General features: G+C 40.8%; 1 protein-coding gene across 1 annotated transcript in view; it reads left to right on the top strand.

Moving 5' to 3' along the window:
• EP300 (EP300 lysine acetyltransferase) overlaps positions 1-25,235 on the top strand; it is a 73,909-nt gene that overhangs the window by 35,279 nt on the left and 13,395 nt on the right. Inside the window, exons 7-22 of the mRNA XM_081249056.1 lie at positions 1,433-1,526; positions 2,094-2,231; positions 3,775-3,892; positions 4,554-4,728; positions 7,129-7,206; positions 7,671-7,780; positions 9,422-9,559; positions 10,016-10,453; positions 11,877-12,056; positions 12,279-12,423; positions 14,759-14,877; positions 16,076-16,315; positions 16,737-16,825; positions 18,695-18,775; positions 20,945-21,001; positions 21,650-21,727. Coding sequence (XP_081105182.1) covers positions 1,433-1,526; positions 2,094-2,231; positions 3,775-3,892; positions 4,554-4,728; positions 7,129-7,206; positions 7,671-7,780; positions 9,422-9,559; positions 10,016-10,453; positions 11,877-12,056; positions 12,279-12,423; positions 14,759-14,877; positions 16,076-16,315; positions 16,737-16,825; positions 18,695-18,775; positions 20,945-21,001; positions 21,650-21,727 — 2,278 coding nt within the window. The remainder of the gene's footprint in view (positions 1-1,432; positions 1,527-2,093; positions 2,232-3,774; positions 3,893-4,553; positions 4,729-7,128; positions 7,207-7,670; positions 7,781-9,421; positions 9,560-10,015; positions 10,454-11,876; positions 12,057-12,278; positions 12,424-14,758; positions 14,878-16,075; positions 16,316-16,736; positions 16,826-18,694; positions 18,776-20,944; positions 21,002-21,649; positions 21,728-25,235) is intronic.

Genomic DNA, 25,235 nt, shown 5'->3' with positions numbered 1-25,235 from the left:
AACAAATCTGTGTTAAGGGTACGTAATTTTTCTAAAAATGAGTATTCACACGTGGAGTGTTCATAGTGACAAGTAGACCACTACCAGCAACTACGTTTTAGAGCCTGCCTTGTTGATGTCAGAAGCAGAGTTCTGCCTAAGCATTTGGGAAGCATGATGGAAGAAGGCAACAGGATTTTTATTAGACATTGTCTAGAAATCTAGTCAATTATTTTCATTTTAGGGAAGTTTTTGTTTTCCTTTTTTTTTAAATACTTGGAGGGTATATTAATAAAATTGTATATCAAAAAATTTTTTAACCACACGAATATCTGGTTTAGTGTAAATATTGTTTGTTTTTTTGTTTTTAAAGAAATAATATTCATTAAAATCATTAATCGAAAAAGTTAATATATGTACATAGAGCTATTCAAGCCAATTTGAAAGAGTAGTCAATTAAAAATGCTTAACCCAAGTACTGTTTTTCATTCCCCTCCCTAGGGGTCATCATACATGTCCTTACATAGATTGTGCTTATGAAAGCACCTGCATATATTAATTCAGTTCCCTAAACATTTTTGGTTCTAGTTTTTTAGCTCCTTTTAACATCATTACTCTTATGTCTGTCCATACATATATGAGTATAACTGTAAGACAGAATATCGAGTGGAAATCCTAAGTCAATGAATATATGCATGAATTTTTTCATTTGTTTAGCAGTTACCAAATAGCTCTCCCAAGAGTGTGGGTCAGTTTACACATCTATGAATTTTTATTGAAAATGCTTCTTTTCCCAAACCTTTCTCAACACTTGGTATTCTCAGACTTTATAAAAAAGTTTTCACAGGAATTCCCTGGCTGTCCAGTGGTTAGGACTCCACGCTTCCACTGCAGGGGGCACAGTTTCGATCCCTGGTTGGGGAACTAAGATCCCATAAGCCACTAAGATCCCTCAAGCCGCACGGCCAAAAGAAAAAAAAAAGTTTTCACATTTTCGTACATGAAAAACATATTACTTTAAATGCAGTTGAGCATATTTGCATACTTTTAAAGCTGTTGTATTTCTTTTTTATGTAAATTGCCTATTCCTTTCCTCTTGGATTCTTCATCTTTTTCTCACTGGGTTGTAAAGGTACTTTGTGTATTAGCCTTTATATATGTGTTGCTAATTATATCATAAATGATTATTTATTATATACAATGCTAGCATTTTTTCCCCCTGATTTGTCTTCTGTCTCTTGACTTTGTCTATGGTGATTATTTTACTTATTACTCAAATTTTTAAACGTCCTTAAGACTTCTGTTTTGGGTCTTACTTTGAAAGGATAAAAATTTCTGTGATATTTTCTTCTAGTACTTTCATAGCTTTTCCTTTCTCTTCATCCATTTTTATTGTTTTTATTGTTGTTGTTGGTATTTAAAATACTCTGTCTTGCTTTTTGTTTTGACCTAGGTGCTAGTCCTATGGGAGTAAATGGAGGTGTAGGGGTTCAAACGTCGAATCTTCTTTCTGACTCGATGTTGCATTCAGCCATAAATTCTCAAAAGTAAGTTTTATCTTGGGTTGTGCCCTTTGTCGGATTTCAGACACTTGTTAGAATTCCTTGAGTTTTTTTAGTTTGCTTGATTTGAAGATATCCTTGATGAATGAAGACAAATATGTTTGAGTTTATTCTTTAGGCTCTCTATAACTTCTTTAGAAATTGTATCAATTATTTGGGGTAACTGACACCTTCCCAAATACAGTAGAAATTTCCAAATGCAGCTGCTTAAAAAACGAGTTTGCTCTATCCCAGTGTTAACAGTTAATCCACTGCCCAGTGGATTCCCTGGGATAAGCTGTGTCAAAGTGACAGCTTAGTCTTATAACACAAGACTTAGTCTTTTAAACACACGACATCATCTACTCCTCTACACAAAGAAATGTTGTGGGTTTAACTCTTTTCCCTCACACAAGTACAAATACATACACACCATTTCCCCCAGACTTCTTTATGTGTAAATAGACTTGTCATAGTGTATTGGTCCTATTGCAGTCATCACTGTCAGCTCTACTTAAATGAGATCCTTTCTCCTCCCCTTCTTCACTAAAACTATTTCACTCCTTTTAAAAGCCCAATGATGAGTGAAAATGCCAGTGTGACCTCCCTGGGTCCTATGCCAACAGCAGCTCAACCATCCAGTACTGGAATTCGGAAACAATGGCATGAAGATATTACTCAGGATCTTCGAAATCATCTTGTTCACAAACTGTAAGATTGTCGGCTTGTCTTATTCATAAGGAGTTACCAGGTCAACATGCTACCAATCTGTCAGGCACTTAAACACAAGAGAAATATTACTGATTTTTCTATAGCCTGGCTGCTGCTGCTGCTGCTACTTCTATGGCTTTCCTGCTTCCTATTCTCTGCTTCTCAACTTTTTCACCATCATTTGTTAGGAGTCTTTCAGCCTTTAATGGTGTGTGAATGATTCTGCCTAGCGACAATAATCAATATATATTAGTTAAAAATTATTCATTTAGGGCTTCCCTGGTGGCGCAGTGGTTGAGAGTCCGCCTGCCGATGCAGGGGACATGGGTTCGTGCCCTGGTCCAGTAGGATCCCACATGCCACGGAGCGGCTGGGCCCGTGAGCCATGGCTGCTGAGCCTGCGCATCCGGAGCCTGTGCTCTGCAACGGGAGAGGCCACAACAGTGAGAGGCCCACGTACTGCAAAAAAAAAAAAAATTCATTTGATACTGTCTTTACAAAACTCATATTTTAAAAGAAAAACTAGATCTTAGATCATTAGAATGGTAGAGGCAACACTGTCTTCCGTTGTTATCCTTGGTAAAGCTTTTATTATCTTGACAAATTGAATCTGTTTGGGTGGTCTCTCGGTGGTCTTCTGGTCCTCCAAATGTGCACATTGCAGTAGTTTGTGAAATACCCTTGCACTGTTTGGTGTGAAGTTTATGTATGCCAGGCACACTGCCTCACAAGCACTGTCTTGTTGGATAGGAGAAAACTCTGAGATTTTAATACTGAATTAATAAGGAATAACCAAAACAAACTTATCTTGTGATCACAGTAGATTATTTGGGAATGATCATCTGACTTGATGTTAAATGTTTATTATGTGCTTGCAAATTTTTTTACTAGTTCGGGTTTTCCATTTATTTCTTCTCCACTTGGTTATTTCAGGTACAGTACACAACTGAACATGAGATGTCCAGATGATAAAATTAGTAACTGACATCACATTTTGTCAACCTTCAGGAAAGTTAGTGCCAAGCGTTTTGCAGGGAATTGCTAGAGAGCAAAAGACATTGAATTTAGCAGAATTATTATGCATTTTTGTTCCCTTCACTTTAAGTTTTTGATCATTTAAGATTTTGTAGAGATTATTAGGTTTTATTTTACCAAGCTGAATAAAGAGAGTAGAAGGATCTTAAGGCTGTTGTTACTTGGTACTTTGGCAAAGGTCAGGTTTTCTCACTTCCTTTATGCAAATAGCCCAGTATAATTTTTTTGCTCTACGTTAGAGTGACTGGGACCAGAGAGTATTTTTATGGAGTCATTTCTTAGTTCTGATCAGGAAAACCCTTTCATTACCACAGAGAGACACTTCCATTTTGGTCAGTAATTTATATTTGAAGACATCTCATACCTCATTTTAAAATTTTACCTAAAGTGCTCGTTGTATAAAAATGAGAAAATACTAATCAGGAAGACATTTAAAATACTGTGTACTTATATGGTGAGGAAAAAAATGCTGACATGATATAATAGTGGAAGGATTTTCTATTCCTAGTGTTCAAGCCATATTTCCTACTCCGGATCCTGCTGCTTTAAAAGACAGACGGATGGAAAACCTGGTCGCATATGCCCGGAAAGTGGAAGGGGACATGTATGAATCTGCAAACAATCGAGTGAGCATCTGTTTTTTCTACTCAAGGCAAAAGTGGACCTCTTCTGGCTGTTTAGTTTATTCCTCTTAGTTGCACGTACACGGAATACTATACTTTAGAGGACACCCTTTAGCCATCCTGTCTTATTCTCACTGTGGAGTCACGATAACAAAGCAGTTTTCTTAAAGTGTACGTCAAGAATCTTACATTTTTCCTCTTAATAATACAGTGCACTCATGTGGCACTTTATCTGGGTTGTCCTTCTGTCAGCTAAAAAGTGGTTGAGCTGTTACCAGCTCTGTGCTATTTTCACTAGAATATGGTGAATCAGCTGCTTAGTATTTTCATCTCAAGTAGTATTTCTGTATCAGTTGAACTTTCCTCCCTAAATTGGCACTTTTTCAAAATGTAGCATATTCTTCCCACATGCTGTAAATTGTAAACCTACTTTGAGAAGTCATGCTTTACTATGTAGGATCATTATGTAGCAGCTATTCATATGATCATTCCAAACATGAGCTCATATTTAGAATGTTGCAGGAAAGTAGATTAGATTTATTCTTCTCCATTTTCATTTCTGCCTACCTTTTTAAATGAAGCTAATGTCTGTTCTTAGTTCATTTTTTGTTACCTGATGGTAGTCCCTCTTTTTTCCTCATCTCTGTTTTCAAAATTCAAAAAGGCGGAATACTACCACCTGCTAGCTGAGAAGATCTATAAGATCCAGAAAGAACTGGAAGAAAAACGAAGGACTAGACTACAAAAACAGAACATGCTGCCAAGTGCTGCAAGCATGGTGCCAGTTTCCATGAACCCAGGGCCTAACATGGGGCAGCCACAACCAGGAATGACTTCTAGTAAGTGCTTTTTATTATATTTATTTTGGGGAGAAACTGAAATAAAACGGTTCCTAACCAAATTCACTAATTTGCATTAGCTTGTGTAACTATTCTAGAGCTTTCAAATGACTTTTTTGCCTTTTCAAAGAAAATAATTCATTCTCTAGTAAAAACAGTAAGCTGAACAGTATATTGAAGATTTCTGGACATGACTTGACAATATGGCATCATTTTTAGTGCCAAAGATATTCTTCTGTCATAGTGACACCTAGGAAGTGATAATCCACAGGTTTTCACTGATTTGCGTATGGCAGGCAGCCAGCCAATAGATGTAGACTGAGCAGGTTCAAATGCCTTACTGGCTTTGATACATCCTAAACAACATCATGTTACTTAGGTTGTCCCACTTTCTTCTTGACCCAATATGTTCCAAATCTAAGGACTGTTTATTTTTTAGAAGCAGCATTTGAAATTCATCTTGACAGTTTCAGCCTTCTTGACCTAATGAATTAACTGGATAGCCAAGATGTTCATGCATTCCATTATTCATTTATTGACTCATTACTAGGTTCCAAGCAGTGAAATATGATGTGGGTACACAACGGTGAGGAAAAATACAGGCTATTTAAATGATGTGTGAAAGGCTATGATAGGGAAAACCTGTGTTTCTTGAGTCAGGGAAAGCTGGCTACTTATAGATAGTGCCAAATGAGCCAGCAGGTACCAACTCTTAGGGCATTAGTGGATTATAAGTGGACTGAGAAATTCACCCCCCACAGGCCTTGAAGTAGTCAAATGGAGAACTTCTGGCAGCTTCATTTGTTAACTGCAGTGTTGTGCTAGATATATTTTCTCACTGAGCCATGATATGAAAAGAATTGAGAACAGCATTTCTGGCAGAGGGAACAGCATACGCACAGGCCCCACTAGCAAGGGAAAGTGCAGGTATTTTTTGAGTAGGTAGGAGAACAGTTGTTCAGAAACAAAGTCAAGACTAGAGTTGTGGACACTGCCTCAGTGCTAATGGTTTGAACTAGGGCAGTAACTAAGATACAGAGACAAGTAGACAAATTTGAGATACTTGGGTGTGGTAGAATTTACTTGAATTCTTCAGAAATTTGAGCCAAGTTAAAAGTTTATCAGATGTTAAACTGTAGTCTTATGTTAAAATAAAAACAGGATGGTACTGGTGCAGTAGGGTAGGGACAAATATTAGTGGAACTGAGTAGCCCTAAGTATATGTTTATAGACTGAGATTCCTGTCTTACCCCATACACAGGAATTAATTGTAGAAGAATCCAAATTTTTTAAACTTTAAACCAAAAAATCAAAAGTACTACAGAGAATATTGAAGAAAATATAAAATGAAATGAGAAAGGTCTCTAAAGTAAATACTACCTGGAACCTTTTTTTTTTAAATAAATTTATTATTTTATTTTATTTATTGTTTCTGGCTGCATTGGGTCTTTGTTGCTGCTTCTTTGCTTTTCTCTAGTTGCAGCGAGTGGGGGCCACTCCTCATTGCAGTGTGCAGGCTTCTCATTGTGGTGACTTCTCTTGTTGTGGAGCACAGGCTCTATGCACATGGGCTTCAGTAGTTGCGGCACGCGGGCTCAGTAGTTGTGGCTCGAGGGCGCTAGAGCACAGGCTCAGTAGTTGTGGCGCACGGGCTCAGTTGCTCCGCGGCATGTGGGATCTTCCCGGGCCAGGGCTCGAACCCGTGTCCCCTGCATTGGCAGGCGGATTCCCAACCACCGTGCCACCAGGGAAGCCCTACCTGGAAGCTTTAAAGAAAAAAGAAAAAAACGGAAGATACCATAAACATAATAAGTGAGGAAACCAAGGAAACTATTTTCATATTAAAGGTGCTAGTGTCCTTAATATACATTTAGAGTATATACATATGTATGTTTTCATCATTCTTAGTTATTTCTATTTTTGTATTTGTTTTAAGAGGTGCGTGATGAGATATAGTGCAATGTAATATGTGTATTATTTAAAGTCAGTGTTCACAGTGGGCTTGTATGCATAAAAACACATCATTGGGGTACACAGTCAAACTTGGTCACTGGACAGAATCTATGGCTATTGTCTATAGAGGTATTCTTCATACCAATGAAATAACCAGGCTTGATCAAATAACAGCATATTAAATGCTGTATTAGTCTTTTTAAATATGAGCATTAATATTATTGTCCTGTCAGTGCTGAAAGCACCCTGGTTCATAAAGAAATGTACTAAAACCATTTGGAGGCATTTTCTTGTATTCCGGAAATAACATTTTCTTCAGGTTCCTGTCTAGTTCATAGTTTTATTTTTTTGATATTCAGACTGAATTCTGTAAGTTACACTTTATTTTTTAAAGGGGAATGGCTGCCTGAAAGATGCATTTCTAACCATTTCTGTATTCCATTCTAGATGGCCCTCTACCTGATCCATCTATGATCCGTGGCAGTGTGCCAAACCAGATGATGCCTCGGATAACTCCACAACCTGGTAAGTTATGAAAGAAATCGGTGTACTTAACCATGGCTTTTTTTTTTTAACAGAGTTCCTAGTGTATCACAAGATTACACCTGCCACAGGCCAGCAGCAGGTACCATAATTACCTGCCTGAGAAATCAGAAAGCCTTTTATTAGAGTAGGAGCCCAGGGAGGAAGGAAGGGTGAAGAGCAGATTGGCTGACAGGTCAAGGGTCAAAAGACATTAAATGGTCAAGCATCCATTTAAAAACAACTAGCCAAGATGAAATTTATTCCAGATTGTAAAATTTGGTTCAGAGACCATACATTAATTAACAGTGCCCTTCTGTGGCTGCTGTGAATGAAATAGAGATTCACAGTTGGAAGCAGGTGCCTTTATTTGTCCTGATACAGTGACATAGAATCATAAATAAGAACTCTTTTATTCTCCAATTACATGAAGGTGTTCAGATCTAATATTTTACACTAATTCACAGGTTTGAATCAATTTGGCCAGATGAGTATGCCCCAACCCCCTGTTGGACCCCGGCAAACCTCTCCTCTTCAGCACCATGGACAGTTAGCTCAACCTGGAACTCTCAACCCGGTAAGTTTGACCTCTGGGTAATCTTTGGCCTTTACTTGACATTTTTAAAATCCTTTTTCTTTGAGAGAACAAATTCTCACACTTGCTTAAACAGCTAACTATACATAATTAATTCTTAACGTTGATTTTTTTCCTACAATTCTGTTGTATTTTCCCTTAATATAGACGATTAAATAATTAAAACTAAACCATATACCACAATTAGGCAGAGAATACTAAAGTTCTTAATTGTCACCTACCCCTTTTACCTGTATGCATTGTTTTTAGAAATTTATCCTACAGAAATAATTCCTGAGATACTAAAAGGATATAATTTGAAGGGCTTCCCTGGTGGCGCAGTGGTTGAGGGTCCGCCTGCTGATGCAGGGGACATGGGTTCGTGCCCCAGTCTGGGAAGATCCCACATGCTGCGGAGCGACTGGGCCCATGAGCCATGGCTGCTGAGCCTGCACGTCCGGAGCCTGTGCTCCGCAACGGGAGAGGCCACAACAGTGAGAGGCCCGCGTACTGCAAAAAAAAAAAGAAAAAGAAAAAAAAAAGGATATAATTGAAGAAAATTCATATTAAGGATGCTACGTTATGTACTGTGTTATAGGAAAAGGCCATAGCCTGAATGTGCTATAAGGGATTCATTATGTTTAAATTATGGTACATCTGTAAATTGCAATGCTTCATAAGCAATAATTTCAGAACTTACATGATGGCGTGAAAGGTGTTTACAGCTTTAAGTGGGAAAAGTATATTTATTATAGGATCCTATATCGTTAAGGACTTTCTTGATTATAATTTATATAAAATAAACACTAAAAGAAAGATTTCCTTCCAAATACTGTTCATACATAGTCACAGAACTAGAAAGCTTATAAGAGCAGCCAGTCGCTGCTGCCTGGAGTCTCAGTGTTGAGTAGTCGTCATACTTTGACACAGTCATCTCTCTTCCGTAATGCCTCTCTTCCCCAAACACAGAACCTACCCAGGCAGGAAACTATCAAGAGTGATGGAGGGGCAGTTGCCTGATTTTAGAGAGTGGAGAAGATGGCCTCTGAGCACCTCACTGCTCCTTATGCAAATTCTAGACCTGTCATCCAGCTTTCCATATTGGCCCCAACCCTTACCCTGCTTCTCAGTTAGTTAGTGCTATCAATTGTTAAGCCTTTTTGGAGTTGTCTAGCACCAGTCTGCTGTGTTTAATGAGGGGTCTTATTCATCATTTTAACCTATGAAACAAATACCTTTCTTAAGACTATGAAGTTCTTGGCCTTTGGTACCCATAATTACTCATTACGGAGTCTTATAGTTTGTGCTTTAAATACCACCTACGTAAGCAAAGACCTCATGAAATTGTGATTCGCTCTCCTCACTTATAAAACAAATGGAGTGTATAGGCAGTTACCTCTGTGCCTCGTTCTAGATGCATTTGTGTAATTTCTTTACGGTGGGCTTAGGTAAACTGTGAGGCTGTTCTCCATTATCTTGGCATGAGCGTCAGTCAGCTGTTGTAGCACCACTTTCTTCCTTTCCTACCCCACCCTCCCCATAGCAGGGCCAGAGCAATTGGTAATTCCAACTATAGTAGAATAACTGAAAAAAAGCAATTTGGTGCTCTGTGTTTTTTTGTTTTTGTTTTTATATGTTGTACAGCCTATGGGCTATGGGCCTCGCATGCAGCAGCCTTCCAGCCAGAGCCAGTTCCTTCCTCAGACTCAGTTCTCAACACAGGGAATGAATGTAACAAATATGCCTTTGGCTCCGTCTGGCAGTCAAGCACCAGTGTCTCAAGTATGTCTCACAAATGGTTTTTTTGTTTTGTTTTGTTTTGTTTAAACTTGTTTCCGTGATTCCTGAAACTTCTCTTAATTTGGGTTTTTACAGAGAAGGGTGACAGCAAATAATGGGTGGAAATAGATGATTAAGCTTTTAATAAGAACAGTTATGGACATGGTATTCTGAACATGAAAGGATTACTCTGTGACACAGAAGTGGTATTGATTGCTAATAAGTAAGAAAGATTAGATTTTAAATAAAATAGTTTTAACCATTTTTTTAAATAGTGAACTCTTTTCCTCTGGCTGAAGAGAGCATAGGACGGCCAGAAAACATTGCATGCTCACCTGCCCCATGCCTCTGCAGTGGCTGAGGCCATTCTGCTGATTTTAAGTCTACTTAATTAAATAGTGTATTGGTTGGATTTTCAGTTCTGTTCTGAATTGCGTCTTATGTTTTTCATTTTAACAGGCACAAATGTCCAGTTCTTCCTGCCCTGTGAACTCTCCTATAATGCCTCCTGGGTCTCAAGGGAGCCACATTCACTGTCCCCCTCTCCCTCAACCAGCTCTGCATCAGAACTCACCCTCACCTGTACCTAGTCGTACCCCAACCCCTCACCACACTCCCCCAAGCATAGGGGCTCAGCAGCCACCAGCAACAGCAATTCCAGCCCCTGTTCCTACACCTCCAGCCATGCCACCTGGGCCACAGTCCCAGGCTCTACATCCTCCTCCAAGACAGACGCCTACACCGCCACCAACGCAACTTCCTCCCCAAGTGCAGCCTTCACTTCCTGCTGCTCCTTCAGTTGACCAGGCGCAGCAGCAGCCTCTGTCCCAGCAGAGTACAGCAGCCTCTGTGCCCACCCCGACGGCGCCACTGCTGCCTCCGCAGCCGGCAACTCCAGTAAGCAGAGATGGGGCTTTAAGCAGGATCATGTCAGCTGTGCTGTAGTTTTACACTGCTTCTGTGCTGTTTCTTTATTCTTTTCTTCCTTTTTATTTTTTTGGCCACATTACACGGTTTGTGGGATCTTAGTTCCCCGACCAGGGATCCAGGCCCGGGCCCACGGCAGTGAAAGTGCCAAGTCCTAATCACTGGACTGCCACGGAATTCCCTGTGCTGTTTCTCTTCTGTGTTGTTTCTTCTCTTATTGTTGTCTCCCCAATTAGACTAGAATCTGTTTATAGTTACAGACGTTCTTTCTCTTTTTTCTTGCTGTTGTACCTAACATAGGAGGAGCTCAAAAGATTTTGTTTAGATCGTATGTTGACCATGGTCATGTTGTATTCCGAGGCTCGAAGGCATGTAAGGAGAGGTGACAAAGGGAGAGCATCGACAGTACATTTAATACCCCACGTGAATTTTACAAATATTTAAAAACCTTTTCATACAGTCTGAACTGATGTACTCAAGAGCAAATGAACAAAATCATCGATTTATGAGTGTCTGTGGTACTAGCCAAAGTTAGAAAATTCATCATGTAAGAGATTGGAAAACTATGGGCCTGAAACAAACCGGTAGCTTCCTTGTGAAAGGCTTGTTATCTATATAGTAGAGATCCAAATGCACATCTAATACTTGCATCCTTACTGATAGAACTCTATGTGTCACAATCTAAAACTTTCTCCTTGATCACTGATACTGATATTTCAGTTCTCTGTCATACTGGCAAACTGAGGATCGATCCCCATGAGTTATAGCTACTTCATAAAACGTTGCTTATCCATGACTGGTTCATCTTAGCTTCCGATATGTAAGGAAAGGCAGGATGCAGAAAGGAAACTTAATTCTATGTAGGATAGTTTCTGAAAATACTAATTTCTCATTATGAGATATCTTATTGGAAGACTTAGGGAAAAAACAGAGATTGCTAGTTATCCCATTAGAGTGTGATGATTCAAAACAGCTGCTTATTGTGGGAGTTCATTATATTCTCTCTACTTTTCTGTACATTTGAAACCTTTTCTAATGAGGAGTTTAAAAGAAAAGATGGCTAGTCATCCTTGTTTTCTTTCCATTTTTCTATAAACATGAACTCCTCTGAGGTAGTCATTTCTGAAACCCCCCTCCCAGGCACACTGCCACAGAATGAGTTACTGAAGAAACAGTTAGTTGCCTACTCTTTTATCTACAACCAACCAACCTATATTTGCAAGTCCTCAGTCTCCTATTCTTGAGTGTAATTTACTTCAAGGGGGCGAAATAGGTCGAGTAAATGAAAGCACCATCAGTGGGTAATGACAGTAGCCTAAAGATAGGTAGTTAATCATGCCATCTTGTTGTGTATAATAGGCAAACTTTTTGTTTTTCCCCTCTTTCTACCCAGCTTTCCCAGCCAGCTGTAAGCATCGAAGGTCAGGTATCAAACCCTCCATCTACTAGTAGCACAGAAGTGAATTCACAGGCCATCCCTGAGAAGCAGCCTTCACAGGAAGTGAAAATGGAGGCTAAAATGGAAGTGGATGCACCAGAACCAGCAGATACTCAACCAGAGGATATTCCAGAGGTGAGAGTAGGGCAGTTACTGCTGTTTTTTGGTTAGGACCTCTGTCTAGGAACTCAAAACATGTTACAGGAAAGTATTCTATAATTAGGTCTCATTTTATTGATTTCCATATGAAAAAGGGTCTTCAGCTACATCCACAGGGGAGAGTAAATAAGATAATGATGTTATTCCTTCTCAGTTACATGTCTTTAGAAAACCAAAAGTTCCTACCTTGCCTTTTAGACTAAAGCAGAAGACTGTAAAGCAGAACCTACAGAAACAGAAGAGAGAGGCGCTGAATTAAAAACTGAAACAAAAGAGGAGGAAGACCAGCCAAGTACTTCAGCAGCCCAGTCATCTCCAGCCCCAGGACAGTCAAAAAAGAAGAGTGAGTCTCTTAGGCTCTGTGTTTGTGGAGGCAGAGAAAAAACCAAAGACCTTAGTAGAGTGAGATTGGGTTTCTTGGGCCTTGGAATTGAATTTTAATGTGATTTCATTAAGCTTGGAGCCCTTGGCCTGGTCTCTTCATTACTGCTAATGTTGGAGAAGAAATTTTCTTTCCTTTAGGTATATGTGCTTCCTACAGTCACTGGGTGGGTAACAGTTTCTCAAAATTATCTTTGTTTGAGGACAGAAATTATTAAATAATATTCTTGACTAAAATACAGGAAATAATAGCAATAATAATATTTTTTGTTAACCTGCTGTGCACCAGGCACTGTGCCACAACCTACCGTGTCTCATCTAAGAACTTCACAGCCCCTCTGTGAGGTTACTGATCCCTGTTTTACAGGCAGGAAAACTGAGGCTCAGCAAGGTCAAGTAATACTTCCCAGCTCACTCAGCCCAGGCAGGCTGATTCAGAGTCTCTGCTCTGAACCATGCTACTGAATATGAATGAGTCAAGCCAAGCAAGCAGCAATGCTTAGCAGAGAGTGTTAAACAATTCCCACAGAAATTAGTTTATTAACTAGTTTAGGACTAGAACTTCTCGTGGCTCTAGTGACCCCTTCAGTGGCACAGGTGGTAGGACTTACGTCAAAGAGGAATCTGCTGGCCCCTGAAGATGATGTGTACAAAAGTGCTCCGTGAATACAATATACTTTAAAATGATGGGCTTAAAAAATTATTTTCATTTAAAAATAAGGTTGTTGGGACTTCCCTGGCGGTCCTGTGGTTAAGACTCCACGCTTCCACTGCAGGAGCATGGGTTTGATCCCCCACGGGTCGGGGAAGTAAGATCCTGCATGTGCATGGCATGGCCAGTGAATGAATAAATAAATGTTTGTTATATATGGAGATGTTATTTTGATCTAGGCTGCAACAAACCCAATCTTAATATTAGGAATCTGCTTTTAAAACAGCTAATCTCACAAATTTGCTCAAAGCACAACAAAGTATGAGACAAAGAAGATTCTCCCGTCTATTTGTCTGATTTTTTTCATGTCAGCCCCCACCATGTGGTGAAAAAATACTCAAGGTACTGACAGATATACCCCCTTGAAGATAAAATTAATTTGTAAATAGAAGAAATAATAAGGCCTCTCTGCTCAGAGTGATTCAAAGCTCAAACTGGACCCTTAATAGCCAGCTTCTTAAATGGTAGTTTAAATTAATTCCATTTGGGACATGCCAGCAAATCTTTCCTGACTTTTGGGAGACATACTGAGAACACATTTGAGCATAATTTGATCAACTGAGTCCATCATTGTGGCAATAACAATTTAGTTCTTTCTTTAAACTGAAACCTAACATTTGCCATTAAAATAGTAAATACATCTTCTGCTGAAGCTCTAAAACATCAAGCATTTCAGTGAAGGACTCTTGGCCTTCAGTGGCTCTGATTCCTTTGGCAATAAGACAATACCAGGTCTAATTTCTGACTTGTTACATGCTGATACCAGGAAGGAGGGCTTCTTCTGTTCTTGCTTCACAGCATCCCCCGCCTGTCGTATCTTTTGGAACATTCTGACAAGTCTTTTCATAAATTTTTGGAAGGCTTAGCATTCTGTTTCTACTTGGTCAAATACTTTTTTTTTTTTTTGGCGGTGAGCAGGCCTCCCACTGTTGTGGCCTCTCCTGTTGCGGAGCACAGGCTCTGGACGCGCAGGCTCAGCGGCCATGGCTCACAGGCCCAGCCGCTCCGCGGCATGTGGGATCCTCCTGGACCGGGGCACGAACTCTTGTCCCCTGCATCGGCAGGCGGACTCTCAACCACTGCGCCACCAGGGAAGCCCAAGACTATCTTAACTGGGTTTCTGACTGAGAAATTATCTGAGCCATGAAGGGTATTTAAAGGTTACTAGACAAGGTATATTTTTTTGTTGGTTTTTTGGGTTTTTGTTTTTGCGGTACGCGGGCCTCTGACTGTTGTGGCCTCTCCCGTTGCGGAGCACAGGCTCCGGACGCGCAGGCTCAGTGGCCATGGCTCACGGGCCTAGCCGCTCTGCGGCATGTGGGATCTTCCCGGCCTGGGGCACGAACCCGTGTCCCCTGCATTGGCAGACAGACTCTCAACCACTGCGCCACCAGGGAAGCCTGACAAGGTGTTTTAAAGGATCTATCTGAACCAGGAAATAGAAACACCCTTAGTGATATTTCATGGGGACAATGTAGGGAATTTTGTGTTTTCTGAGTCTTGAGATATATTTTATAGTTTCGACTTGAACTTTTTTTCCTCTTTTGCTTAATTGGTAACTAATTTCAAATATACTCTTCTTAAGTTTTCAAACCTGAAGAGTTACGACAGGCACTGATGCCGACATTGGAGGCACTTTACCGACAGGATCCAGAATCCCTTCCCTTTCGTCAACCTGTGGACCCCCAGCTTCTAGGAATCCCTGTAAGTATGTGGTGGTACTTCTGTTTTCTTTTAAAATTCGTTAACAGCTTTATTCGGATACAGTTCACATATTGTACAAATCACCCATTTAAAGTGCACAGTTTAATGGTTTTTGTGTATTAACAGAATTGTGCAGTTATCACCACAGTCAGTTTTGGATGATTTTCATCACCCCAAAAAAGAAACCCATTTCCATAAGCAGTCACTCCCCATTTCCACCTACAGCCCCTACTACCAACCAACTGCTGGTCTGCCTTCTGCCTCTGTGGATTTGTCTCTTCTGGACATTTCATCAAAGAGAGTCTTACAGTATGTGGTTCTTTGTGACTGGGTTCTTTCACTTAGCATAATGTTTTCAAAGTTTGTCCATATTGTAGCACAAATCAATACTTCATTTCTTCTTACGGCCCAGCAGTATTTCATCATATGGATGTGCATACATTCTCTTTACCCATTTATTAGTTGATAGACATGTGGGTTGTTTATACTTTTTGGCTGTTGAGGATAGCACACCTGTGAATGTTTACATACAAATTTGTGTATCTTTTTATTTCTCTTGGGTATATATCTAAGAGTGAGATTGCTGGATCATATGGTTTATTTATTTTTATCACTTGAGTAGCAGTAGTTCATGATAGAAAAGATAGATCCAAATTAGCTTCATCTGCTTTTAAAGTTGCCTTTATACACCAGGCTGCTGGGAGGTTTCATTTGAGTATTTTAAGTTGTATTGGATAAGTCATTGGAGTGCTTTGAGGGGCAAAAATCTTTTAGAATCTTTTTTTTTTTTTCCCTATATTTTTCTGTGGCCTTAGATGGATCACCAATATTTTCTGGGCTTAGTTTCATCTGTAGGCCGCATCTAGTACTAAAATGTGAAGGGTCTTTGATTTCTTGGTCTTTTAAGTTGATCACACAAGTACTATGGTAAAGTATCTGGAGTCGCTCCTGTAGACGATCAGCTTGCTCCTGCAAAGTCTAGAGTAGTTGTTATTCTCTGTGCCCCTGGCTGCTTCATATCTCTGTAGACTAATGATTTAAAGAAGTAATGAGCATCGATCATTTCTTTGGAAATTCAGACACATCAAAGACTCAACATTATCCAGAAAATTTATAATGATTATAGCAAGGTATGCTGTGGACCTTGAATATAGTGAGACTTTTGGATAATGTTGTTTGGTGTCATTTATCCTTCTAGGATTACTTTGATATTGTGAAGAGCCCCATGGATCTTTCTACTATCAAAAGGAAGTTAGACACTGGACAGTATCAGGAGCCCTGGCAGTATGTGGATGACATTTGGCTTATGTTCAACAATGCTTGGTTATATAATCGGAAAACATCACGGGTGTACAAATACTGCTCCAAGCTGTCTGAGGTCTTTGAACAAGAAATTGACCCAGTCATGCAAAGCCTTGGATACTGCTGTGGCAGAAAGGTAAGAAATGTTGGCACAGATAAGAACTGCATGGAAAACTTGCCAGTTAGAATCCTGAGTCATCAGATTGGAAGTTCATCTTGGGTAGGGACTTGGTCCTATTTACCTGTGGTGCACGGGGTGTGGCATGTACGAGTTTTCCTGTTCATGGCAATTCGCACTGAGCTCCTCTTGTCCTCTTCAGTTCTTTGGTAATTGGTGGAAGGATATGACTGTTTAGCTTACCTCAGAGTGGTGTAATAAAACAGTAGCAAACTAGATTAGTTTTAGTTCAGTGAACTGTCTTGGAAACTGAAATAACCCATTATAAGAGACATAATGAGAAGTAAGGCTTCACTAACTTCTGTTTCTGATTTACTTGCCAGTGTAAATATTTTAGCTTGCCCTTCAAACCGCATTTAACAAATGGCTTCTTTTGCAGTTGGAGTTCTCTCCACAGACCCTCTGTTGCTACGGCAAACAGTTATGCACCATCCCTCGTGATGCCACGTACTACAGTTACCAGAACAGGTAAGCTCGACCTGTGTGGACCATGGTCAGAGTGTCCGCGTGTCCAGGGCGTGCATGCGGATGGACCAGCACACATACAGTCATGGTTCATGTGTAACTTGCTTGAAAACAACTGTACAGCACAAGTTCTGGTCTTTGCATTCTGCCTTTGTTTGCAGAATTAAACTATTTTCTAGTAGAAAGTAGCTTTGTATCAGTTGTCTGGGCCCTTATTTTTATAAGGCAGGAACCCAAGGCATTAAGAAGTTAAGCAACTTTATGAGTTGGTGGCATACCTGAGATAATGTCCCAGGCCCCATATTTTTTTCCCCACTGTCCTTTCATAGCTCACCACAGCCTCAGGCAAAAACAAAAAAATTTCAAACCAATTGGTCTACTTCCCTGTGAAATTGCTGCCATCTATTGCCATTCCCAAAATCACCCAGAAAACTTTAACCAAAAGTTTGTTAGCCAGCTGTATCTTTTAGGAAATGTTTCCTTTTTGTGTGTAGCCGATACATAAGTTTTTCTTGGAGTATGTAAAAACAAAGGATCCCAGTGTATTTGCTTTGCCTCTGCTGGGCACATTAAAAAGAGCTCTGTACCAGACTGTTCCTTAGAAAGATTTGCATATGACCATGGACGGTAGGCTTCTAATAAATTAGACACTTCTGCCTTATTTTCTCCTGCTCAAATAAGGGCTGTAATCATACAAATTGGATTCGCTAATCTATCTTAATCATGATTTGTCTCTTATTTTGTGTAATCAGCCAACAGTATAGCTGGCATGGGGTGTAAATAAAAAAGCAAGGCTGGACAGTCAGTACTTTGATGACCCAAACCCATGGTGGTCGTTTTTTGCTGAACTTGTGTGCTACAGATGTATTTCTAGCTTTGGAAAAGTCACTTAAACTTTTTGTTTATTTACAAAAAGTTAGGTGCACTCCCCTAATGCTTTGTAGTCATAAGAATCTATAGTGTTTTACTCCTTAAAACCTAGGAAAAGTGGGGCTCAAGTTGTTCAAAAAAGCAAGTGACAGCTGGCATGCTATAATCTCATACTATAATCTTGGCATTTATGTACCTTTTTCAGATTTTAAGCACCAGTCTACAGCGCCCAGGAATATATAATCATGTATCTGCATACACCGCTGCCTTTTCCCTCTTAAACTATGTCAGTTGGTGGCTACAATCAGTATTTAACTGCTTGTGCAGACTTTTTATTGTACTTATGTGGCTTCCCTGGGATCAAAAGGAAATTTGGGGTGTTTTTTCAGACCACAGTTGTTTCTAGATGATTATTTCCTGGTACTGTATCCTTAGTGGATTTTTTTCTTTGGAAGTGGGGAGGCTTTTTTCTTTGCTCTGTTTAGGTAATAGAGTAGTAGTTCTTCTCTCCACAGTATATTTATCCTACTTTCGATTATTTGCATCAAGTAGCATAAATTACTAAAATGAAAGGGTGTAGGTCCATGTGAGACTTGTTTGTTTTATTTGCTGTAATCATTTGCTACTTGTGATCCCATTGAGATATTTAATGCTAATCTGTGCTTTGCCTTGGCTTTCTGCTTTGTGTTGTCTTGTCTTGCTTTTATGTTTTTTGTTGTCCTGCAATCCCTCATTTCTTCGTTTGTTTTGTGTTTTTTTTTTCCTCCCTCATGCTTGTCGTTGTCTGCACTTGGCTTTGATTGCAAAAAACAAAAAACAAAAACAAAACCCAAACTGTGGTGCCCATAAATCTGCATCATTGAATGTCCTTGTCGCCGTTGATGACCTGCTCTCTGCTCCCGTCCCCCTCTTGGCCTGCTGTGATTGGTGGCTTCGTTGCTTGGCTTGGGCTGTGTTGTGTGAACGGAACAGTTCACCCCAGTATGGCCTTCTTGCCGACAGGTATCATTTCTGTGAGAAGTGTTTCAATGAAATCCAAGGGGAGAGCGTTTCTTTGGGGGATGACCCTTCCCAGCCTCAAACGTAAGTAACTATATTATTTTGGAAAGTACTCTCTTATTAGTTTGTTTTCAGGTGATTATACTTAGGCTTCTAAGTGGTCTTGGGTTATGCTGTCCAGTATCGTATAGCCACAGGTAGCTATTTAAATTCAAATTAATTCAAAGTAAATAAAATTTAAAATTCCCAATTTCAGTTACTCAGTAGACAATCTGTGGCTGGTGGCTGCCATATTGGTCAGCACAGATAGAGAACATTTCCATCATAGCAGTAAGTTGTGTCGGTACTGATCTAGGGAATACATCAATATTGGATGGTCATTTTAGATATATTTCTTCTATAGGGAAATAATCAGCTTCTCCTAAAAAGTGAAAGGCTGTAGTGCAAGGGAACTTCATTGTTAACTGTTTTGAGTTTGAGAGGAATTGAACAAATATAACCACCTTACAGCCTTCTCATAAAGGTTAACGATACCAAAGTCATTATAATCGTCAGTGTCATTTAACATCATTAGGGGTTTAGGAGTTTGTGAGAGTGATTTATTAGAAAGAGACTTGGCTGGACTTTCACAGTCTCGCATGCTCTTGTGCTTTGGGAAATGCCAAGAAGAATGTTCAAACGTAGCCTAAACTGCCTCATAGTACTTCTCTAAGATTTAGGGGTTTTTTTTTACACTCAAATTTGGACTGTTTTAGGAAGAAAGAACTATTTGGTGTCCTTTTAATATTCTTCAGCTTCTTCTCTTCCGGTTTAACCTATAATAAACAGTCAATTCAGAACATTTCCCCAAAAAGTATGGAATTGTTATGTTACTAGTAAAAACAGGCCTTCTGAGAAAAACTGGTTAGTGTTTTCAAATTGGGTTTTCAAATTGTGCTTTTTCTTCAGTCACCATTGACATATAATATAGTGGGGTCTGGTACTGGTCTGGGGGTACATACTGGGTCCCCTTGAACCTTAAGAGATTTTTCTGACCTTGGCTAAACCAGGGAAGTCAGGTCTGATGCAGCAAAGGGAGGCAGCCTTACCATGGGTACTACTGAGTGGCACATGTTCTGTACCTTAGGACAGCACCACTCTGACTGTGAAGAGTGTAGAAACCCCTCTTGCAGTTCCTCAGGTCAGCAGTGAGCCTGGGAGTGTGCGATACTAACAAGTTCCCAGGTCCTTCTAGACTGCTTGTCTTTAGAACACACTTTGGGTAGCAAGACCTTAGGCCAGGTAGCAATGAATCTCTAGCCTGTAACTAGTAGAAAACAGTTTAAATGGGGAAATGTCCTCATTCCTCATTTTTGTGAGGTAGAGTCACAGTAGTCAAAGTTGGGCCCCCTGGAGTTTGTTCTAGGTAGAGAATAAGACTGTTAGCTCCTGTATTTGTGAGGCTGTGAGCAGTGTGGTAGGCTAGATTTCAGGGTAGGAGGCCATGGGGAAATTTTTAAATGAATACCCTTTTTTGGCTAACTCTAACCTGAAATATGTATTCTTAATATTGAAATTTTTTATTAATATAAAAAGTTTGACTAGACTGTCCTGAAAATTTAGTATTTTTTATAAATAGTGGTTTAGCTCCCTCTATACACAGTATCTTTCATACGTAGCTCAGTCTAGGAACATTAAACTATTAGAAGGTGTAAATACCTAATACTAAGAGTAGTAGGCAAGATTTTAAAAGGAAAAGAAGAACAAATTCATGTTTTTATTATTTTTTATTTTTATTTTTATTTTTATTTTTGGTGTGTGGTATGCGGGCCTCTCACTGTTGTGGCCTCTCCCGCTGCGGAGCACAGGCTCCGGATGCGCAGGCCCAGCGGCCATGGCTCACGGGCCCAGCCGCTCCGCGGCATATGGGATCCTCCCAGACCGGGGCACGAACCCGTATCCCCTGCATCGGCAGGCGGACTCTCAACCACTGCGCCACCAGGGAGGCCCCAAATTCATGTTTTTAGTTCCTACTGGGTTCTCCTCTTCCTGTAAATGGGAACAGATTTACTATAAAGTCCTTTCCAAAAACATAGGCATGTAAATGTGCATTTTGTGGGAGCCAAGAATGTTCTGTTGTATCCTTGGTATATTCTTAGATTTAAATAATCCACTTACAGGGTGGGGTTTTTGTCCTTTGGTTATTAGAACAGTAGTCAGACTGCTAATCTTTCTGTGTTGCTTGTTCTCATTGTGTCCCTCTTCTTTCCTTAGTACAATAAATAAAGAACAATTTTCGAAGAGAAAAAATGACACTCTGGATCCTGAACTGTAAGTAGTTCACCTTGAGTAGTCAGTACACTTTGATTTTCCTTCTTCCTTTCATTCTCTTGGTTTGCACAGCCAGTGAGATAGATGATTCTATATTCTTGGACTAAATCTATAACATACATCTAACAGAGATGGTAGAAGTGCTAAAATTTACATATGGTTAGTATTCATTTACATTTCACTAAATCTACCTAATATTTTGGTGTTTTATAGGCTTGAGTGACGCACACAGCTACCTCTGCTCAGTGCCATTATTCCAGCCCTGTTGTCCTCTGTATTTTCAGACCAGTTCATAATCCCCTCCTTTATAGTGAGGCCTTTCAGAGGTATTCAGAGGTACAGAGATGTACTGGTATTCTAGGCGTTCCTGGAATGGATATGATGGTGTCAGACTCACTAGGAAGTTTAAGCAGCAGTCATCTTGATCTTTCACTTTTTATTCCATAGTCACAGTTCATATTTAATGACTAAACTGCTTTTGAGATTTGCTCTACCTGTTACACTAAAGAGCTTTTAAAAACTATTCTTCAATTCTTTGGACGTGATTTTGGCTATCTTTTGAATTGTCAGAAATTGGGAAATATTGGAAGTTTTGATTTGGTTAAATTTTTGGATTTAATCTTCGACGTTTTGACTTTTCCTTTCCAGGTTTGTTGAATGTACGGAGTGTGGAAGAAAGATGCATCAGATCTGTGTCCTTCATCATGAGATCATCTGGCCATCTGGGTGAGATATCAGTATTTTCCCTAGACTTTTTCTTTGTTGTGAATTTTAGGAAGTTTGTCTTCTCTGCAATGATTCTATTTTATCTTCAAAGTTACTGTCTCTTGGAATTATTCTTTTTTTGTTAGTTTATTTATTTTTGGCTGCGTCGGGTATTAGTAGCAGTGCACGGGCTCTTTGCTGTGGCCTGCAGGCTTCTCTCTAGTTGTGGCACGGGCTTAGTAGTTGCAGTGCACAAGCTCTCTAGTTGTGGCGCACGGGCTTAGTTGCCCCGCAGCACGTGGGATCTTAGTTCCCCAACCAGGGATCAAGCCCATGTCCCCTGTGTTGGAAAGCAGATTCTTTTTTATTTATTTATTTATTTATTTATGGCTGTGTTGGGCCTTCGTTGCTGCAAGCGGGCTTTCTCTAGTTGCGGTGAGCAGGGGCTACTCTGGGTTGCAGTGCGTAGGGTTCTTGTTGCGGTGGCTTCTCTTGTTGCAGAGCACGGGCTCTAGGTGTGCGGGCTCAGTAGCTGTGGCACGTGGGCTTAGTTGCTCCACGGCATGTGGGATCTTCCCGGACCAGGGCTCAAACTCGTGTCCCCTGCATTGGCAGGCGGATTCTTAACCACTGCGCCACCAGGGAAGTCCCTAGAATTATTCTGGTTTGGGAAAAGATCATTAAAATCCAGTTTTAAAATATTAAATAACCTAGAATCCAAAAATATAGATATTTCTCTTATTTGCATTGTTTTAATCCATATACAAATACTTTATTCTGTTTCAAATTCTTTGGTGGTCATTGTGCATCAAAAGTAAATACAGGGCTTCCCTGGTGGCGCAGTGGTTGAGAGTCCGCCTGCCGATGCAGGGGACACGGGTTTGTGCCCCGGTCCGGGAAGATCCCACGTGCCACGGAGCAGCTAGGCCTGTGAGCCACGGACGCTGAGCCTGCGCGTCCGGGGCCTGTGCTCCGCAATGGGAGAGGCCACAACAGTGAGAGGCCCGTGTACTGCAAAAGAATAATAATAATAATAATTTAAAAAGTAAATACAGCGCTTCCCTGGTGGCGCAGTGGTTGAGAGTCCGCCTACCGATGCAGCGGGGACGGGTTCATGCCCCGGTCCGGGAAGATCCCACATGCCGCGGAGCAGCTGGGCCCATGAGCAATGGCCGCTGAGCCTGCACGTCCAGAGCCTGTGCTGCTCGGTGGGAGAGGCCACAACAGTGAGAGGCCCGTGTACCACAAAAAAAAGTAAATACAAAAGATTTATCAATAGAGGGTAACAGGGAGTCTGTAGTACCTGGAAAACAGCAAGGAGATGTTAGACACAATTAAACCTGCTAGATTTTGAACATTACTTACATTGCAGTAGAAAAACTAGACGGTATGGATAATGCAGGTTGCCAAGGAGCCACTTCTGTTTCTGCCTCTGAGAGAACATAGCACTGAACGGCATACTGAATGGTGACCGTGGTTAGGGTTTTTTTGTTTGTTTGTTTCTTGGGGGTTTTTTTTGGCTGCATTGGGTCTTCGTTTCTGTGCGCAGGCTTTCTCTAGTTGCGGCGAGCGGGAGCTTCTCTTTTTGCGGAGCACAGACTCTAGGTACGCGGGCTTCAGTACTTGTGGCACGTGGGCTCAGTTGTGGCTTGCGGACTCTAGAGCGCAGGCTCAGTAGTCATGTCGCATGGGCTTAGTTGCTCTGAGGCACATGGGATCTTCCCAGACCAGGGATCGAAGCTGTGTCCCCTGCATTGGCAGACAGATTCTTAACCACTGTGCCACCAGGGAAGTCCCCCAAAAGATTTTAAATCAAGTCCTAACCAGGGGACTTCGCTGGTGGCACAGTGGTTAAGAATTCGCCCGCCAGTGCAGGGGACACGGGTTCAAGCCCTGGTCCTGAAAGATCCCACATGCCGTGGAGCAACTAAGCCCGTGCACCACAACTACTGAGCCCACATGCCACAACTACTGAAGACCACGTGCCTAGAGCCCATGCTCTGCAACAAGAGAAGCCACCGCAATGAGAAGCCCGTGCACCACAACAAAGAGCAGCCCCCGCTCGCCACAACTAGAGAAAGCCCACACACAGCAACGAAGACCCAACGCAGCCATAAATAAATAAATAAAAGAAACAAACAGGCAGACAAGCAAGCAAACATAAAATATTTGGGGGAGTTGGATAATAGTTAACTAGGTGTTGTCCAGTGAAAGGCAAAGTTGCATGAAAATGACTAGATACAGACTTCAATGAACTAGGTATTCTTGGGCCTCATGTTCTGTTTCTGAATATTCTCCACATATTTACCCAGGGTGCACATCGTCAATGCCTTTCATGGGCAGTGAGTGGATTTTTGTCCATTGTGACACTTACGTGTTTACTGCTATGGGCTACCTCTCTTTCTCCAGGAATGGGGCTGATCCCAGCTCTGTTCCAAGGGAAGGCTTGGGGGAGTATCTGTGTATTAAGTGACTCACTAGAATGGATATCTACTCTCTGCTCTTTTCCTGGACTGTTGTTGTTGTTTTAAGAGCTTTATTTTCTAGGTTGCTTTCCCTCCAGTGACATTTTTTTTTAATATTCATTTGTTCATTCGTTCCTTTATTTGGCTACGCCGGGTCTTAGTTGTGGCACGTGGGATCTTTGTAGCGGCATGCAAGAACTTTGGCTGCGGGATCTTTAGCTTCAGCATGTGGGATCTAATTCCCTGACTAGGGATCGAACATGGGCCCCCTGCATTGGGATCGTGGAGTCTCAGCCACTGGACCACCAGGAAAGTCCCCTGGACTGACTGTTGATGCTAGTTTGGAGGTCACAGGAAAGAAGAGGCTAATTAACAAATTTCCAGAAAAAAACACTAAGGAAAAGCGCAGTAGCTGATGTTTATATGGCTTGTCTTTAGATAGGCCTTTTTAGTGCTTTCCTTAATTACAGAGTGGGTAAGGATAATTAAGGGAGTTTCAGTGATCCTTGCAACTGAAGATCAGCCAGCCAGTTGATGCGTACTTATGTGGTTTCCAGTTTTTCTAAGAAATTCTACTTATGCACACATCCTTATGTAATTGCAAGAACAAAGAGAATGTACATTTAAAATCTATTAGTGCTGGACTTCCCTGGCAGTCCAGTGGTTAAGACTCTGGGCTTCCAATGCAGGGGGCACAGGTTCAATCCCTGGTCAGGGAACTGAGATCCCACAGCACAGTCAAAAAATACTTTTTAAAAAAAATATTAGTGCTGCTTTCAAAACGTACTTATTTACATTCCCACCGGTAGCATATAGACTTTTGCCAATGTGATTGGCCATAACACAAATTTTCTGCTTTAATCTGTGATTCTTCAACATCTTTGCACATGTATGCCAATTTATATGCCCTTCACATTTCTTCGTGTCTTTTGTCTATTTCTCAGTTAGGTTTTGTTTTGTTTCTTTTTTTTTTTTGGCTGTGTTGGGTCTTCGTTGCTGCGCGCGGGCTTTCTCTAGTTGTGGCAAGTTGGGGGACTACTCTGCAGTGCGCAGGCTTCTCATTG

The sequence above is a fragment of the Mesoplodon bidens genome (assembly GCF_964165515.1).
Source record: "Mesoplodon bidens genome assembly, chromosome: 11".
Taxonomy (NCBI): domain Eukaryota; kingdom Metazoa; phylum Chordata; class Mammalia; order Artiodactyla; family Ziphiidae; genus Mesoplodon; species Mesoplodon bidens.
The sequence above is the reverse complement of the archived record's forward strand: the minus strand, read 5'-3'. Positions and strand labels throughout refer to the sequence as shown.